General features: G+C 37.9%; 1 protein-coding gene across 2 annotated transcripts in view; it reads left to right on the top strand.

Moving 5' to 3' along the window:
* Positions 1-19,420, top strand: part of chn1 (chimerin 1) — a 44,770-nt gene that overhangs the window by 22,547 nt on the left and 2,803 nt on the right. For both annotated transcript variants that reach the window (XM_066688374.1, XM_066688373.1), the window contains exons 8-11: positions 10,971-11,048; positions 12,569-12,653; positions 17,903-18,076; positions 18,984-19,061. In XM_066688374.1, coding sequence (XP_066544471.1) covers positions 10,971-11,048; positions 12,569-12,653; positions 17,903-18,076; positions 18,984-19,061 — 415 coding nt within the window. The remainder of the gene's footprint in view (positions 1-10,970; positions 11,049-12,568; positions 12,654-17,902; positions 18,077-18,983; positions 19,062-19,420) is intronic.

Here is a 19,420-nt window from a genome sequence, read left to right as displayed (position 1 = left end):
TCTCTGCTGTATTAGTATTGCAGATAACACACCTGGGATGTCCCGGTGCTGTCCGGCCACTGTGTTCATTGCAGTAATCATTGACATTAAGCATACTGAATCTCATGACATCTGCAGTGTATTGTCCAAACACACAGATGTAGGCCTATGTAAATGTAAATGACAGGTGCTCTCTGCACTTGTTGTGTAGCAACTGCATGATTTTAATAACAATGTAATGAACTGCGTCACTTCCATTGCAGAAGAGATGCTCCATTGATGCGAGAGGGGATTTTGTCTGGGGTGTTACCCGTGCATCAAGTGTTTCAAGGACAGTGGCTTGGTGAGGCCATGCAGAGATTTAACTCTACACCTTCTCCTTGTAACATGAAAACATCCACTAATTTTAAGGTTTTTATTTGGTTAAAGGATCTAGATAGATAGTGATGTTGGAGAATACCTACCAGGTGATTTTTACATGTAGTTAATGTGGAACACATTCTTTTTAACAGTAAGACATTATTCTGCCATTAAATCCAAAGAGTACAAAATAAAAATAAAAAAACTGAATATTTATAATCCGAATGCTGATGGAAAACAATATTTCAATAGAAATGTTGTATAAAATTAGAACTGCCTTTGTAGATAATTTTTCACCCATTTTTGACTCCGTCTTTTAAAGAAACATAATGTAGATCATAATTAGTAAAACTCACAGCCTGTGGAACCATCCGTAAATGTGTTAACAAATGGTACAGCATCTGTCATTAGAATCATGTTCACAGTTGCAATACAAAAATTAGTTTTGGGAAACTACCAATTATTATGCTTGCTTCAAAATGTGTTGTTCTTCCCACCTAAGGTATGTTTAAAGAATGAAGGAGATCCTGACTTGACTTATTTCAGTTTTTACCAAGTTGCCAATAAATGCACTGACCTACACGGTACTGAAACCATATTCTTCCTTGCTGTGTTTAACTCCTCAAGCCATTCAAGAGTGTAAGTAATCGCATTTATTAAAATTACCGTCGTCATGGACTATAAATGGAAATTATTTTACAGGAAATTGGGAAAGCGAAAGGGGAGAATCGATTTCATGGTAGTAATAAAAGTGCTTCCCCTTAAATCCCCTTCTCTGTGCAAAGCTAACAAAGCAAGCTATTGTAGTTAGAAAATGTAAGGTTAAAGATACACACAAGACATTCATACTGTCTATTACCTTACTCAGACTTTATATAAAGAATCATGTCTAAATCAACATTCAGATTCCGGTCATTTCAGGCTTTTTTTTGCATTGAGTTGGAAATTTGTTCCGCAACATAGGCTACACCTTTTAGTTTTGTTTATTTTATTTATTTTCCCTCTTCATGATAAAAGGAAGATTAAAGTTTGACCTGTACAATGTTGAAGTGTTTCTGAGGTGGTAAGGGTCATTATGTAAAGGGTTTGGCTCTAAAAATAGTGCAAAATTGATTTAAATGCAAATTGGTTTGTTTTATCAAGGGCAGCAGCTACTTAATTAATAGGAGCTCAGTACTGGAGCATGAGATTTATTTGGACAGGTTTTACATAACTGTGAAAAACACAATACAGCTTTGTGTGTAAGATTTACGAACATACCTGGTCCAAAACAGAAACCGAATGTTTTGTTTAGCCTTCATAACAAATGCTCCAGTTCCAGTTAACTACAGCAGTTACAAATTACTATAAACAATATTCTCTATTTTAACATAATGCAGTACAGCTAAAACTGTGTATTACAGCTGCTTAAGGATAGGTTTATTTTAAAAGCTGTAGCTTTTTGTAGTATAACGATAAAACCAGTACCAGAATTAGTGCTGCTGTTGTGGTCTTTATAGAAACAACCAACAATTGCAGCATACAATATGGCCTTGATTGTGTTCACTGTAGTATTTGTTTATATCATAATAGTGAGAAAAGTCACAAGACTCCCCAGCAGACTGCATGGCCAGTTTTACATTCATTTGATGGAGACAAGATAAATAAGACCAGATTCCCCCCGTTAGACAGATTCTGACTTCTGGAGGGGAACATACCATTCATTTCAGATTGGTCTTTTGCCAGAAAAAACCAACTGAACGGAATTACACAATGGATAAATTGTCCTCATTTTACTGCCCCAGATGAAATTGTGCTGAAATAGACTTCCAATCTTATTATCAAAAATTGACTTAGAGAACATATTACCAGGAATCCCCAGTTTTCTTTTGAGAATTGACTGCAGGCTGCTTGAGTCTTGACTTCTGCCTTTGTGTACATCAGTGCCTACCCTGTGAGAGACCTCATCAAGATCAATTACATGGGTACACAACGATGCATCTCGCAATCCATAACAAAAGGGACTAGACCCATATTTTACAGTAGAGACTACTCACTAAGATAAGGAAAGAATGAGTTCTGTATGGAATCAAAAACACTAAAACTGCCTTATTCTCCGAAACCTGAGGATGTACACTATGGTATGTTTACAGCTGTTTTGAAAATAATCATTTTGCTTCTGTATTCTAAACATAGTAAACCAAAATAATTTCCAACCCATTACCCTTCTGCTTGTTTTGTCCCAGTTTGTATAGTTAATGCCTTAGGTCTAATTAGTTTTAACATGAGCAAGACAGACAGCAGCAGGACTCAGCCTAGATCTGTCTCCCTGCCCTCCTCGAATCAAAGTGCCGTGTCTGTGGGCCTCGCGTGCCAAAAGATGAACCTTCAGGCTTTAACAACTGATCCTCTGAGCAAATTGTTCTGTTGATGACAATTCGCATCTACATGTTTCCTGAGTCATGACAGGAAAAATCAATCTTATAAGTATGTTATAAAGCTTTAGAGAACGAGTCAATCACTGAAGTTTATTTAAGAACCGTAAGGTTTTCCCTTTCAAAACATTTTCACATTTTAGGATTTTTAGAGTTGGTACTCTAGGTAAATTAGAAAATTGACATTTTATTACCAAGCATTACATTATATTACATTACTTTACAGCACAGAGTTTGTGCTTTTTGTTTCACATGCACAGAGATGGCAGTATAGAACTGCAAGAAGCTTCCAGAGCAGTATTTAGTATTTACACTGCACTGGGAGATTGTGCGCGCTACTGGTCCAGTGTGCATAGTGTGGCATGGCTGTTGATCATGACTTGGGCTGAGGTCTTTCACTTTCACTGCATTATTTGATTCATACTGTGAAAATCTAAATATTTGCATTGTAATGTCACTATCTGGGCTGTTGTGCTCCCTTCCTGCCTGGTGAGATGATAATTGAGCTACCACCATTCTTGTTTGCATTTTACTGTGCAAATATTTATAACTATATTTTACCCACCACAATGCAATATCTTTTATAGTAAGACAATTGACAATCCCTAATCTTTGCTCACAGCATGTGTAATCTGGGATTCTATACAGGTGTAATATCTGAATTCGTTGAGTACCCCTTCTCGGTTTCTGTTAAATAAATCTTAGTCATCACCACCATACCCAGGAAATGACAAAATTGCTTTATCTTTCTGAAGTTGTTAATCCTGATTATAAAATGTCTCTAAATGTATTACCCAGGAAGTAGTGTGCGCCTGTGTAAAAAGAGAACCTGCTAATGAAATTCACAATGCACAGATTTAATTATTCAAGCAGTCTGTGTACTAAAGAGAGCAATGGCAGACCACTGGAGGTAGTTAGGCTCATTTCAGAAAACAAGATGAGTCCTGGCATACACAGGAAGTGCAGGAGTACTGTGCTGTTCCTATGGGAACCACGTACTCCAGAGCAGATGTCATACTCGTCCAGAACAGATAAACATAGTAACATTACCGCCGCTTTCTCCCCAAGTCATGTTTAACATGGACAATAAAATACGCACCATTAGCAGAATGACTTATACCTTGAGTTTGTAGCCTGAAAGCTTCGGTAAATGATTAGGTTAAGTTTTCAATGTTTTGTTTTTCAATCCTTTCTAATTTCTGCAATGTTTTAAGTGAAATCAAAGTAATGTGAGAAAAAAAATAAAGCTTGGCAATAAGCTTCTTTACTCCGTAAGCTTTTAATTACAAATCTCCTTTGTGTGTGTGTGTGTGTGTGTGTGTGTAGCGGAGTGAATTTACCACTATTTGCCCTGTGTTTCTCCTACATTTCCAGAGTTTGAGATTTTGTCCATCCTGCAATTCCAGATAATGCTCAACCTGTTTATTTGGCACATTTCTTTGACTAACATGTATATTGTGGTCTTGGTAAAGTGTAATGACATGTATTGTTATGACAAGGAATTTGTGTCAGTGAATTAATGGGCGTTTATGTCTGCTGTTCATCTGACGCGGAAGCAGTTTAATCAGTTGGGGAATGACAGATGTGTAGAATGCCTGCACACCACTTCTGTAGCATGATGACATTTTTTAAAAACCCTATTAAAGGGAGCCGCTAATGGGTTTATATTAGATTGTTTTCAGTGAAGCGGCACGTGGAGTGATGTGGACAAGGAGCCATGTGTCCAGGAGATCAGTAGAGGTTGGCCTGGCCATGTAGTTATTGGTTAGACACCCACAGTGGCCTTGCTATTCCTATTAATTAATTAGGGATTTATTTAAGTTTAACACAGTAAAATCTTTTGATTTTGGCCATGGCTAGTCCATGACTTAAAACTCCCAATCATGACGTCTGTGGTAAAACTACAAACTGGAAAGACCACGATACCATTATGTGTCATTATTTTATGTATATTAAAATAATTATCTGCACTGTCAAAGCTAACCGTCCACATCTTACTTGGAAGTGAAATGCTACCACAGCTGAGAAGAGCTTTTATATAATAACTGCTGTAACTGTCTGGTATATCAGAGCATGCCTACAGGCTAGTTATGAAACACCTCCGCTCATACGGGGGAGTTGTTAAAAAGCAGCACAGTTGTATAACCAAATTGATCATTTTGTGGTTGTAATAAAAGTGTATCAAAGTAGTTGTAGGAGATATTGGTATAAAACAGAAACATGACCATTTGTTCAAGAAACTTTAAGTACGTCTTGGAACATTTAAGATTATATTTTGGTATATCTGATTTATCTATTTTTCATTTAAAAACGTGTTTCTTTTTAAAGGTTAAACTGCATGTATTAATAGAATCCACTTCAGAATGTAAAGAACGAACACAGCCATCCAAAAACAAAGAATAGGACTAATTAGTTTGTGATTATATAAAAGTTTATTAGAGTTCATAAGACCTTCTGTATTCTAGGCTACAGTGTTTTCTGCTAAGAGAGACCAGGATTTACCTCTTCAGATCTGGTACATGCACAGTAATGCTTAAACATCCCCCAATTACAAATTCTCCATCTGGATAAATAAACTAATATTTAAATAGATTAGGAGCTTTTCCTGTTTGCTGTATGGTAGCAAAATTAACATCTCTGGCTAGCACAAATGAATGAATTGCATTTTAAATGTGTGAGCTGGCATCTGTGCCCACACGTGCACATGAAGAGATTTTGTGAAGGGCTTTGGCACTCGCATTTTGGGCTAACCCACGTGAATCTGTCTCTCGCCTAACAGAGAGGGAGAGGAAAAAAGAAATTCTGAGATGAGTTAATTGCCATTTTAAAACAATCCATGAAACAGTTGATTACAGGGCAGCTAATGGGCACATCTAGGAATCAAGTGGTTGTTATGCAGGTAATGGTGTGTGTGAAGGAACCACATAGGTGACTAATTTGGGATTATAAACTAATAGGGACGAATAATACTCATTGTTTTCTCCTCTGTGTACATCTTTGTATGTTAACACCGTGTCCCCTGCCTCCGATGCTGTACTTCCTCTTGCGTGACCTTGATATGTGTGTATGAGTGTGTGCTGGTGAATGGACCCCATAAATCACTGTCTAGACAGGGGGCTGAGTGTGGTAATTTATTTGTTCTGAAATACTGTATAATTTGTTTTTCACATTTTTCGCACCGTAAGCAGATATGGTGACTTTCACGTATCTGGCGGCTCTTAATGTATAAAAGGTAGCCAATGCACAAGATGCCCTAGGAAGTGACAGCTAACAGGTAATCGAGATTTTGCCATCCAGCTCATTTGCTCCCTCATCTGATACATATCTAAAGGTAAACCTGTTTCCGATGGCATGTAGGCGTTTTAAGTGTGCTTTCATGATGTAGATGCTTCATACTGAAAATGAAATTATGTATTTTATGATATTGCTTTTGGCCTTTTCACTTGATGGAATTATATTGTTTTCTGAAACTTAAACACCCTTTTGTTACCACTTCCCTCTAAAAAGACGCACGCACACAGCTATATACGTATAAGTGGGATTGTCCTGATGCCTTTCTTATAGTTTTGTATGTCAGTTTCCTAGCATTGCACATCTGTCCCTATGGAGCCACACATGTTCTGTGCCGAGCTGTTTGAGTGACTAATGATAATCATTAGACTAAAGGAGCATAGTCAGGGAAAACAGTATACCTCATTATCTGTGTGTTGGGCACTCATGCACTGTAGTGTGTGCCCAATTTATGTACTTGAAATATCTCTAACTTAATAACATTATACGTTTACAATATATGCATACACACCCGTATATATGTACATACATAAACAGACACACACACACACATATATACATATATATGTGTCTATTTTTTCTTCTGTTATACTTTTTATAATTTTTTTCATGTTCAAAGTTATGGCAGCTTTCTAGTCTTGAACTGCAGATCTGATCATACAGGATTGCACACAATGGGACATTTTATTTATCATGGTTCCTTTCATTCTTTTTTCCAACCCCCTTTTGTCTCATGACAGCCTTATATAAGCCTGGATTCTCTGTACCATATCTGCACTCCTAGTGAGCTCTCTGCCGTGCGTTTGTTGCTTGTGGCCTTTTTTGAAATTCACTTTCCCCAAGGCGTTTCTTAACCTGACCCTGCCAGATTAGACTGCGCTTAAAACCAGTTCTTGGCAATGATCATCATGTGAAGAGGTGATAACGATGTGGCAGGCGAGCGCAAGGGCCGTAATGCGAGGCGAGGCACTGAAGCAATGTACGGCTTTCTACATTTAACCATCCCCAGTATAAAGGTTAGTCAGAGAATGTGTGTTGAGTAGGAAAAGCAACTCCCTGGTGCCCGTCTTTCGAATACTCCCGTTTTACGCATATTGGGTTATATAACATTATATAAGCTATGCCGCCTACTTTTCTCAGAGGAGGAACAAAGCGTTATCTATCTGCCAGAGCCACAAAAATGTTGTACAGTTAATCTTTTTTTTGCTTTCTTATACTGATCCTTTTCATGTTACACCAGAACCACATTATACTTTGTTGCTGACCTTATAGAAGTTTTAAGTGCAGTCCATTAATGATCCACCTTAGTCATGTTGTATATGGATTGCAATGTTGTTCACACTGAAAGACACGCAGAGAAGAAGCGAACTTGGCGGTTCAATTTTTGTCAGTACATGATGTTTTTTCAAATTGAAACCTAATGTTCTCCCTAATTAAACTTCACTTACAAAGAGATCATATGGTGGTTTAACGAGCTTTTGGTGGTGACAGAGTCAATGAAGCATTTAAAAGAGCACCAGCTTACGTAACGTCCATCCCTTCCTCTCCACCGCTTAAGGCTCCATGTTCCTTTGTCCCACCACACAAATGGTTAAACCCTGTTTTGCTGCTAGATTGAGAGAGAAGGTCACTGTGGATTTTACTGGGCTGTAGTTCCCATTTGTCATTTCCAAGGGAGCCAACATGATTAATAGCTAAATGGCAAACCCATGACAAATCATGTTTGTAGTCCTAATAACAAGCTAGACCTTCGAAGAAATGAATGCAACTCATTCAAGATCAGAATAAAAACATAAAACACCACGCTACCCTTTTAGTTGTAGTCTGTTGTACCTTTTTCTTTCCCCATTAAGCATTACAAGAGAATATTTGCGTAGCCATTTTTTTTTTTTTAAGTTATTCTGCAGAATAGCATCATTTTACTGTTTTTTAAGGTCAGCAGAATGCATAGAGAGCTGCAGTATTTTATGAATAAGCCAGCATTGCCTGTTTCAGATCACTCCCGGTAAAGTGTAGGTACAGCAGCAATGGACCTGTCTATCCATAGTTGTGTGTCCATTGCTGAGTTATAACTGATTTAAACCTTGCCATTGTGAGGTATGTGCCAGCAGAGAGCGAGCATATGGAGATGGAGAAAGTAATTAGGGTTTCTGTTGCTTTCTTTCTTCTAGATTGATGTCTTGGATAAATTAGATTAGTGCCTCTTTGCATCCATCTTTTCTTTGAGAACCTCAACTTGGGTTGTTTTAAAAGCAATAAAATCAATCAGTGTCATTTAGGATGTTAAAAGTAACTCTCAGCCCCAGAATCAGATGCCAATCCTCTGCTTAACAGCAGGCAAGACAATTCCAGGGAAATTATCAGTTGTCAGGGTAGAATATGGCATAAATCGTTGTTTCCAGTTCCTGACTGGGACGATTTCCTTGACCTTTTCTTTTCCGTGGTGTGTGTGTTTGCTGCTTTCATGTGGACACCTCTGTGGGGCCTCTCTCATGTAGCAGTAAAAGTAAATTCAGATATCCAATACTGTTTGCACAGCACTAGGTATCAAATTGATTTCTAAGTGTCTGGCAAAGGTTTTCATCAGTTCCCTATTCTCACAGGCCTGCCTCTCAGGAACCAGTGGATATCAGTCTTCGCTCAGGTCTTATTAATAATTTGAGAACAGCGCAGGAGTGAACAGACTGGCTTGGTTCTGTTGTAGCTTCTCTCCCAGGGGCGGTGTGACTGGAGCACCTAAATGAGATACTGCCAGCTGAGCCACACTCCCAGTTGTGTGGCACGGGAACGTGTTTGTGTTTCCAAGTAATATCTGTTGTTGTCTGTGTATAATGAATTAATGAAAACTGTTTAATTGAACCTGTGTACATTGTTCAATACATAATGGTCAATCATCTCCAAGTAAGCCCGCGCCAAAACATTAAAATGAAAACTGCTGTATTTCCATACAGCCATTGATACTGGGTAACGTGACAATTGCCATCATTTCTTTGGAAGTTTGGTCTAGTATTCACATGCTAATGAGGGCAGAGGTTTTTGTTTTTACTGCAGTCTTTTGACTATAATATTCAAAAGACTATCTTTGAAAACTTGTACAGTTTATTAAACATTGATAGTTCAATGCACTTTTGTTTTGGTTCAGCACCACTTTCATTGCTTAATCATCTTTTTTAAATTAATTAAAATATTAAATTAAAATCTAGATGCTCACATGCTTAACAGGAATCCATACATTCACAAATATAATGTCAGTATTTATTGTGTATCTGTAATTTGGTAGAAATATACTTATACTATGTCATCCTGCAGAATTGAGGTATGCACTTTTATCTTAATTAGTTTGTTTATTTTTTTTAATAATTCTGATATTTTGTAAAGTAGAGAAGAATTGAAAAGGTGTGGAATAGTCTTGAGTATTTCAGGAACTGTTATATTATAGAATTTTATTTAATTTTCACAGTATTTATTAAAATGATTTCAAGTGATTTGAAAATGGCTGTGATTATATGCAGAGAAAACATATGGTCTTTCCTTCTTTGTGTTTGCTAATGAGTCAAATCGGCTAGGACCTTTTGCATGATAATGAAATGCTTTTGCATAATCCTTCACTCTTTGTTTTACTGTAATGCACTGGTCACATTTGTACATTCATTTGCCTGTCTGGGAAAACTTCAAAGGCATTTTGTTAATTAAAAATACATTTAACAAAAAGTGGAGGATTTCTAGCAAATATGAAATTTGAATTATGTAAATGTCCTTTTGTTAAAATGGAGGGTGGATAAAATCCCTAGCAATGAAATAAATTCATAATCTTTCAAATATGATGTTACACTTGGAGGTTGCAAAATTATTTACCAATTTTATATCAGCTTTTGGAAGAAAAACCCTCTGTGGGCTCTGCCAGTGCCAGCATAAAGGCATAATACTAATAGAAACAGTGGCCTGGTTCAGAAATGAGACATAATTAAATGGCTGTGTGTTGTCATTAGTGCAAAGACGTACCGAATTCAGTGATGATGCATGAGTCATTCATCCCTCGTTATCATCCTACATTTTTTTTCTTTTTATTATTCGGCTCTTCCTCTGGCCTGCATGCGAGTATAGTGGGGGGTTTACAAGCGATAAGGCAAGGCCAGCCTCTTGTTATTGGCCAGCCGCTTCCTAATGTGACCTGACTAATCCAGCGTGACTGCTGAAGCCCCACCTCCTCCTCGACTTGGAGCCTGGCAGCAGCTCTGTAGCTAGAGACGACTGCATCCAGAAACAGCACTGTCTGTGTTTCAGGGTGAATATCAAGCCAGCGCAGGGAGAGGAATAATAACGCACTGACTTTCCAACATTGCTCTGATTTGTTTGTAGATGCAAGAAAACATGAAAGCTGCTGATTAAGGATATTTTTCTTTTAGTACTTCAAATCAGTTCGGTGTTTGAGGTACTTTCTCTTTCAGCCTTGTGTTTAGCATCTTACTGTTTGAAGAGCAGTATGCATGAGGGCCTTCTGAAATTCTAGCATTTCGCTTTGTCTTTTTTTTTTTTTGTCCTTTTTTTGGTGCCCTCCTTTTCTTAAAGAAAAAAAGAAATGCAAGAAATTCCTTACTCTGCAAAGTGTGGACTAGTTCAGTGCACCGTGTATTGAATACGGTTTCTGAAAAACCTGTTTCAGAAGTGTTTGGCTACACGAGACGCCACAGCTCGCACTGCAGCAGTTATTTGGTTTGTGTAGTTTGTGGAACGTGAGGGTCGAATTTCAACATGCCATCCAGGGAATCGTGCTCCACCAGGAAAGCTAACAAGTCTCTTGTCCACAAACCAAAACAAGAGACCCATCAGCAAGACATACTGGCAGCTGCTCTGGGCATGCGGATGGGACCGCAGAAACCACCTGCAACTCTGTGGCAACCTCTCAAACTGTTTGCTTATTCACAGCTCACATCCCTGGTCAGGAGAGCTACACTGAAGGAGAACGACCGCACTCCCAAATATGAAAAGGTCCATAATTTTAAGGTAAGCTATACTTTACTTTGCTTTTTGCTAATTCGCCATTTAATAGGTTGGCACATGGTTTTTGACCTTAGGATTATGTAAGTAAAATTATGTTCTAAAGTGTATTGGTGTTTTGGTTCAGAGGATGCTTACAGAAGTGGATGTGTGTTTGAAAGAAAATGTTTGCACTTTTCAAGGAAGCCTGAATGAAAGCTCGTCAGGGTTATCTGGGCTGTTCCTGGTTTGCCTTTGGAAGCAGATGGATAGATTAGGCAGTGGAAAGCGAACAGTTGAGGATCTTATCCCCGTTTGGCTTCTCTCAGCAAATGGTGCTCCTGCTCGTCTGTGTGAATTTTTTAATGAAGTGCCTAGCGCTGGGAGCTGGGGGTACTGAAAGAAAGCCAGTGAAACTGCTGACATTTGCAGAAGTGCCGTTCAGGATCTGTTGTTTTAGTCTTGCTGTATGCTCTCTTTCACCATTTTAAGGGTCTTTGCTAAATATGAATGAAAATTTGTTTCAGGATCATTATATCCTGTAGGAAAAATTGTTCACCCATTTTCTGCTGACCTATTGTGCTGAATTTGAATAATGCTTCCCATCTTCACAGAAACGTTGATAGACGAGTCTTAGTCTGTACAATGGTTTTAGAAAATGTATTTAAATACATAAGGGACAAAATATGACTTATACATTATAGCTTAAACCTCTTTCAAGCTTCCTTATATAATGTTTATGGAGTAGGTAAGAACAGTTTTTCATTTTAGATGGGAAACAGTGTGTTCGCAGTACGCATACAGCAGTGAGTCTGAGCTCGTCTCCAACACCTTCTCTTAAACTTGAAGTAGCTCTAATAACCAATAATTGGTGGAAAAGCTTTACTGTGCTGTTTTACTCAAGTGTTTATTTATGACCAAATACCAGGTTTTGTTTTCTACTTTATTTGAAGTTTTGGTTTCCTCACCTTATTATTGATGTCCCATTTAAGATCGCTCTCAGTACATGTGTTTCTGCTGAACACTCACTAATTGCATGTATTACCTGCATTAGGGAAGGGTATTGTTTCCCATGCATAAAGGCTGGGATATTATCAATGTATTTTTCACCACGGAGGAAGCCTTTGCTAAGGGCTTCCTCCAATCGGCCTGCTCCCCCCCAGCTGGACAGCAGCTCTCCCCATTGGTCGGGCTGTTACCTGGCTGTGTTCGGCTCCTCTTTCTCTCGGAGGCGGCGTTTGATGTTGATGCAGCAGCAGCATTATTGCTGATTTCCATGACAACTCACCCCCTCAGACTTCAGCGCGTCACTGAAGACATATTGCCGCCTCCGCTTGATGACCACTCTAGAATAAATGTTTGAGTGGATTAACGTTTAGTCATATTTAACTCTTTATTGTAACATCTTTTATTTCACCTCACTGATATTCCTGTAATGTGTTGCGTTAGCAGCAGATTGTGAAAGCTCTGCTGAGATTTTAAAGATGTTTTTTGCCCAATCAGTAGATTAAAGTTTTCACAATGTCTTTGTTTTGTTTTTCTCGTAGGTCCACACGTTTCGGGGACCACACTGGTGTGAATACTGTGCTAACTTCATGTGGGGTCTTATTGCTCAGGGAGTTAAATGTGCAGGTACATATATCAAGTATACTTAGTTTTTCTTCCACTTCTATTTCTACTTATTTTTCTTCTTCTTGCTCTTTTTTTCTTCTAACAATATTTTGAAATGTAAATCAAAATGCATTACACTTCCCTTGGCGTTTAAAATGTATATTGTTTGTTTTGCATTTCCCACAGTAAGAGCAAGGCAATTGTCATCTAAAACAGTAGCCTATATTATTTAAAGTAACATATGTTGTACAGCAATTGGGAAGAGGGAGGTGTTTTAGACGAACATAGTGTACTTTGTAATGTTCATAAATTACAATGTTTTTTACCTACCTTTTTATTAAAATACTATACTGCTTTAAGCTGTTACACTTTCAAAAAGTAAAACAGTAAGACCTTAATACAGTGATTTCTCAGTCAAAGACTATATGGGTAACCTGGTTTCCAGTTATAATCCTATAAAGCATGGAATTAAGTAATGTTAGATCACAGGATTTATGTAAATAGTGGTGGATTAAGACTATGACATGGGGATATGTGGATGTAGTAAATTAATAATACCTCTCATCTAAGTACCTTTATACTTTTAGAGATGGATGATATAACTATTCCATTTGAAGTGTTTGGGACAAACTAAAGCGTGCCCAGTTCTGCAGAGTAAAATTAAAACCCATTACATAAAGTACACCTTTGCTGCCTTAAATCATTTTACTTTTCAATGAAATGAAGAACAGGTGCTCAGCAAGCTCTTCCAGAACTATATCTCACACTTGGTTGTGGCCCAGATCCATTGCTGTAATAAACATGACAGTAGAGGAGGGTGTCTTTGAGTTTTGTGTGTTATTTTTAACTGCAGAAGCTGTGTGTTGTCAGCTCCTCGGGTAAATCAAAGGGTAACTAATGTGTATTAATGTACAGTATTATGGATTTGCTGCGAGGCTTTTTTTCATTGCTGTGCTATAGTGGGCTTATAGGTTGTCATATTCAGTATTCCTCATGCTCTTTGAGACAATGTAAATGTGAAATGTGCATTGAAACGGCTTCCATCCCTGTTTTTCACGCAGCTGTGTTTATGTAGTTCATCTGTATAAAAAACACGTGGATGGGGGGGTGGGGGTTCTTGTGGGTGGAAGAACAGTATCTGAGCCTTGTTTACATAGCCAGCCAGGATTGACTTGAGTAAAGCAATGCTTTTTACAGCTCAGTACACCATTCACAAAAAGATAAATAAAACACCAGTCAGCCACCATACCAGACACCATAGCTGAGGAAAGTATTTTGCATTGTGTAGTGTTGGCATAGTGTAGTGGCACAGGCAAATATGGTGTTTGCATTGTGTATTTTCACAGATGTATTTTAGTGACCTATGTATAGCTGTGTGTTTCAGTGAAACAGAGGCTCTACACTTCCTACAAAGTAGAAAGTAGATTTGTTGAATGTATTAGTTAGTATTAGTGTGAATTGTTTGATGTACAATAAGGTTTTTCAATATTTTGACCAACTAATTGTGACGGTGTCATAAAGACAGATATAAGGATTTAATATATTATTAATGTGACAAATTGTACTACACATATGTTCAGGGGAGCTTAGTGATGAATTATTTATTTGTTTATGCGTGAGGTTTGTAAAGCGGCATATAGCGCAACACACGTACTTTGCCTGTTTTTAACAGCCTTTTCATTTAAAAATGTGGCTTTTTCGAACTTCTTGTTCCTAGTCTGCTCTTATAGATTAGACATAATACCTGGATTTCATGAAATTTAGTTTTTTAATTCATATAAAACACGATTTGCGAAGAGGGTTTTTTGATCTCTGAAACTGTTTGGTAGGGTGCCAAGACCCGAGCCACTGCCAATGCATGTTGTGCCACATTTTCTCATCAAAGGATGCCTGCAGCCTAATATCATCATGCCCGTGAAGGAAAACAAAGCTGGCATTTCTTTTTAATGATGAGATGGGCTCGGAGCAGTTTGAAAGATGTCGATTTCCATGAGCATTAAAATTCAAGAACAAAAACAGTAGCTAGGTCACAGCAGAAAGCTAACCATTAATTTGAATTCATAGTAAATATTTAATGGTCCTTCGTATTTAGACAAAGAAAATGTGAGATGAACTGAGTCAATATTGTAAAACGAAACAAAAACAATAAAACAGATGGTATTTAGTATTTTGACCCATTCGGTTGTTGCATTTGGACACAGTAAAACAATGGAGGTTGTGAGGGGATTGTGTAGAACAGTGGGGCACCACTAACTGCAAAGCCAGCAGCTATCCCCCCCCTGTATTTGCTCTGTGACAGGCGGCGAGCCCAAATCATCTACATTTCCTAACCAGAATGTCCTTCACTTGAGACACAAGCTAACATTACAGTTTATCTGCTCTGTAGACAGAATTGCTTTGGAGGGCCCTTTCTCTGTGTTAAATATCTTCATATCACATGAAATGTAATTTATTTTGCTGGATTAGTGGACAAACACTCCAACTAAAGCCTAATAAACTTTCAGTTTATAGTTCCCCAGGAAAATATTATTTTTAATAGGACAGACTCCATTAAAGTAGCATTCCTGAGCACTTGAAAGATCCTTATCTCCTAAGGTAATTACATTTCTGCATCGCTGAATATAAATAAAGGCTTGCCAAACTCCTTCAGGGTATGTGTTTAAAAAGAGCAGTAACGGCACAAAGGAACGGAGTGTTCATCGAGCTCAAACATCCATTTCAGAATTGTAACGGCACCTTAACACTCCGAACACCGCTGTATTCTAACACATATGTTCTTTATCTCCTCATCAGCACATTTCTGATAAGATCAGGGTTTTTTTTTATGTAAAAAAATAAAATGGAAAGCAACTGCTGTAAGCTATTCATATTCATGAAGTGTATTTGATTGGAATTGTAATATTAAATATCACCATATCCACAGAATAGTTCAAACCCTTACATTGGTTTTAACAAATTGTTACCATATTATTGATAGTCCCCTTTTTTAACATTTTAAATTCCCTGGGATTTTTTTTATTTTTATTTTTAATCGATCACTTTTCCTGTTCTCATTTTTTCTCAAAAATATTTCTCTAAATGTGTTGAAGACCAAGGCTTGGGGAGAGAGGTAATGAAGTTATGTTTGCCATCAAGGTATTTAAAAGTTTTGTAGTCTCTTTTTTTCCGCCTTCTTTCCAAAGCTCAGAGGAAATGTCCTATTTAATGCTGGGAAAATAGGTCTTGCATTGCCTGCAGCAGTTAAATTGCTGCTTCTGCTGCTGCTGCTTGCTATTTTAGGGACCTCGGGATTTGAGAGAAAATAGAGGGCCTGGCTGAATGTGTTTAACAGAAACACAGTACCTTTTGTATCTCTTATGGCTCTTGGTGATTAACATGCCTCCCTCCCAAGGGCGACATTGCTTTCCCTTTACTCCTGTATGGCAGCGCTGTTAATTCACAGACAGGACTCATTACACACAGAGCAGGTCTGCTTCTCGCAAGAAAAAGCATTTGTAGATCTGGTCTCAACTGTGCAGCACTAGCTCTTAGCATCGTCCCTAATTTAACCTTCATTTCACAAAGGATGCATCTATAGGAAAGCAAACCCTTGGAAGCAGACAAGCACAGATATGTGAAGGTCTGTTCAATATGGACACTTTAACCACAAACCAAAAGTTTTCTGTTTGACAATGACTTCACCAACAACAACTTGTTTTAACGATGTAGGAAAAAGAGCAGTTACTAATATTTTTTGGCACTTTTTTAGATGATGGATGATTTTTATGTAAATCACTGTAATATCACATGGATATTTTAGTGTTCTTTGTTATTTCGAGAAAATATGTGCCTGCCAAGTAATGAAAAAGATATGTGATGATGAAGCTCTTATTGTTTTTACTTGATAAATAAACCTTTGGCTAGTTAAAGCTTTGTATATAAACCCCAGATGACAATCAGGCCTCAGTACCAATGACAGATTAGTTTTTCCCCTAGGAAAATAAACTGAAAATCATCAAAACTGGTTCAAGCATTTTCCAGTCATTCACTTGGCTCAACAACAAGATAGAATTTATATTGTCTCGATATATATTAATAATGAATGAATGCCTCAGAAATTATCATAACACAATTTTTAAAGTGCTGCATTTAACACTAAATTGCTGCCTCAGTTCCAGTAAATTTATATTGAAGTGTTATAATGAGAATTCTATAATTTTTTCCAAAATTCTTACATTCTCCATGTATTCTTAATCAGCGTTACCTGGCATGTTTTCATGTTGACTTTGGCTGTAGTTCTGTATCTCCCATTGTGTGCTGGACAAAATCCCAACAAACAATGTGTTCCAGGTGCAGTTATTTTATTTATGCTTTTTAAACTTTTGTGATGGTGGGTGAGATTGTAAATTTTGAATTCTTTAGGTTATGTTGTGCAAGGCAGAAAACTAGACTTTCAGTGCTTAATGTTCCTATTCGTTGATGTAATTGATTACAAGAACAGAAATGTATACAAATACAAATGTAATGTGTTTAGAGAGGTGTATATTCGTAATTAATTACAACTGTAAAGTTCCTCTCCCCTGTGATCTTTATCATGGCAGTTTGGAGATGTCTTGACTAGCCAGGCAATCTGAAAAGGAAAACACCGTCCACGGGTTTGAGATGGGACATAAGGGAGGCTTAATCATGTGTCCAACAAACATACCCTTTGGAATAATTTGGATGGGAGTTAAATAACAGAGACTTAATAGATTCGATTAAAAACGGTTTGAAATGTGGTTTTAATCAGTGAGTGTTTGTTAACCTGCTCTGTTGCTGCTCCTCCATCAAAATTAATTGAGTGTTCAAGGTTATCCAAACAACCCTGGCAGCAGCCCAGGAACTGATGCCATTTGTGATCAGCACAGAGTGTAGAATTCAATGCCATGTCTAGGGCAAATATTGATCAAGCAGGTTCAAATATACCCAAGCAAAATGTATCCAGATGCAATACAATACAGTGCCCGATGTCAGGGTATCAGTGATATTTATTTTTTTAAGTGTCAGTTCTGTGATTTTTGTATTCACGTTGAATTATGCAGCGAAAACATGTACCATTTTAATGTACAGATCAGTATAGTCGGATTTTATCTGAACGATTCTGAAAAACACCAGGTGTTAATTAGGCACTAACATCAAATAAATACGCATCCCATTGAACCTACTGTTGCTATGCTTTTAGGCAAATGAAGATGTCCTTTAAATAGCATTTGCATTGATCTCTCACACACTCTCTCCCTTCCTTTTTTTAGACTGTGGCTTAAATGTCCACAAGCAGTGTTCCAAAATGGTTCCCAATGACTGCAAGCCAGACCTGAAGCACGTCAAGAAAGTGTACAGCTGTGACCTGACAACGCTGGTAAAGGCCCACAACACCAAGCGGCCCATGGTGGTGGACATGTGCATACGGGAGATCGAATCAAGAGGTGAGGGGGCGGGGGGTTAACCAGCTTCCTGCTACCCGGAAGGGGTGCAGAGGATTTGAACAGAGCAGCCCCTGGGGAACGGTGCGCTACCTCCACAAGGCCATGCTGGATGGACTAATTTATGTGTAACAGCTGTTTGTTCCATTAGCATCTGTGTTATTGATTTGCATAGTGCTTTTTTTTTTCTTTTCTCTCCCCCCTGTCCTATTCTGCACATCCCCCTTTCAGTATCCAAATAGAACCGGTTTAAATCCCTTACCATTGTGATTTTAAACGGTTTGATACAGATGCTGATTAAAAAAAAGAGTTTGCCGTGAAACCATTACCCGTTTCAAATCTAGAGTTCAGCATTTTTTGTCTTCTCGCCAGCAGTGCAGCCATTTTTAGAGAAATCCCTGAGAAAGTGTTTTGCGAAATGCAGTCTCAGTGCGGTTAATTATCCAGACATAACTGGGAATAAATAATTGTACTCCGAGCTGTTTTGGTGGATGTTAGTATTCCAGGTAGATCAGGTCACCTCTACTACACGCCACTGTTTTCCAGACATTTTCTATAGGGAAAACCTGCTTGTGTCTGTGTGTAGATTACATCTTTATATGTAATTAAAATTAAAATATCTTTAGGGTTATATTCTGGCGGGTTAAGACAAAACCTATATGTTCCTCATCACCGTTGGATGAACATTGCAATGAGATGCTGTTTAATTGAAGCTTGCTGTGGAATTTTCCACTTTCTTTCCAAGCCAAGAACAGCTTCACATTGTTTTATACTTCTTCATAACACACAATATTTCTTACAGGTTGTCCTCAGTAGATTACTGCTAAGTAGGCTCTTGATCTGTATTGGCAACTGCTTTCGTTTAATATGTAAAATACGTTTTCACTCTGTGCCAATTCTTTCCTTAAAGGTCTGAAGTCTGAAGGGCTGTACAGAGTATCAGGATTCAGTGATTTAATTGAAGATGTCAAGTTGGCATTCGACAGAGGTATGTTTTCATTTGACCTCATACTGCAAAATCCAGTCTTTAACAAAGCCCATGTGTTCTTCACTCTAAAGTGCTAAAGTGGGATATTCCCTAATGAGAAAATTGTTGTAAACCCATTTGTGTATTAATGGTATACAACTGTATACCAGACTGAAGAAAGTTATAATCCTAGGTCAGTTAATAAAATGCCACCAGTGGGATTTGAGGAATGTTATTTGGCTCTGGCCTTTATTCAATTTATTTACGGGATCTACTTACCAGAATTCCCAGGGGATATAAAGGGATACATGTCTAAAATAACTGTAAAGAAGAATGTTGGCAAAACCTCTCTTTGCTGAATCAGTGAATTTCCTCAGACA

This window comes from Amia ocellicauda, chromosome 16 (genome assembly GCF_036373705.1).
Source record: "Amia ocellicauda isolate fAmiCal2 chromosome 16, fAmiCal2.hap1, whole genome shotgun sequence".
In the NCBI taxonomy this organism is placed as follows: Eukaryota; Metazoa; Chordata; class Actinopteri; order Amiiformes; family Amiidae; genus Amia; species Amia ocellicauda.
This window is presented reverse-complemented; position numbering and strand designations above follow the sequence as displayed.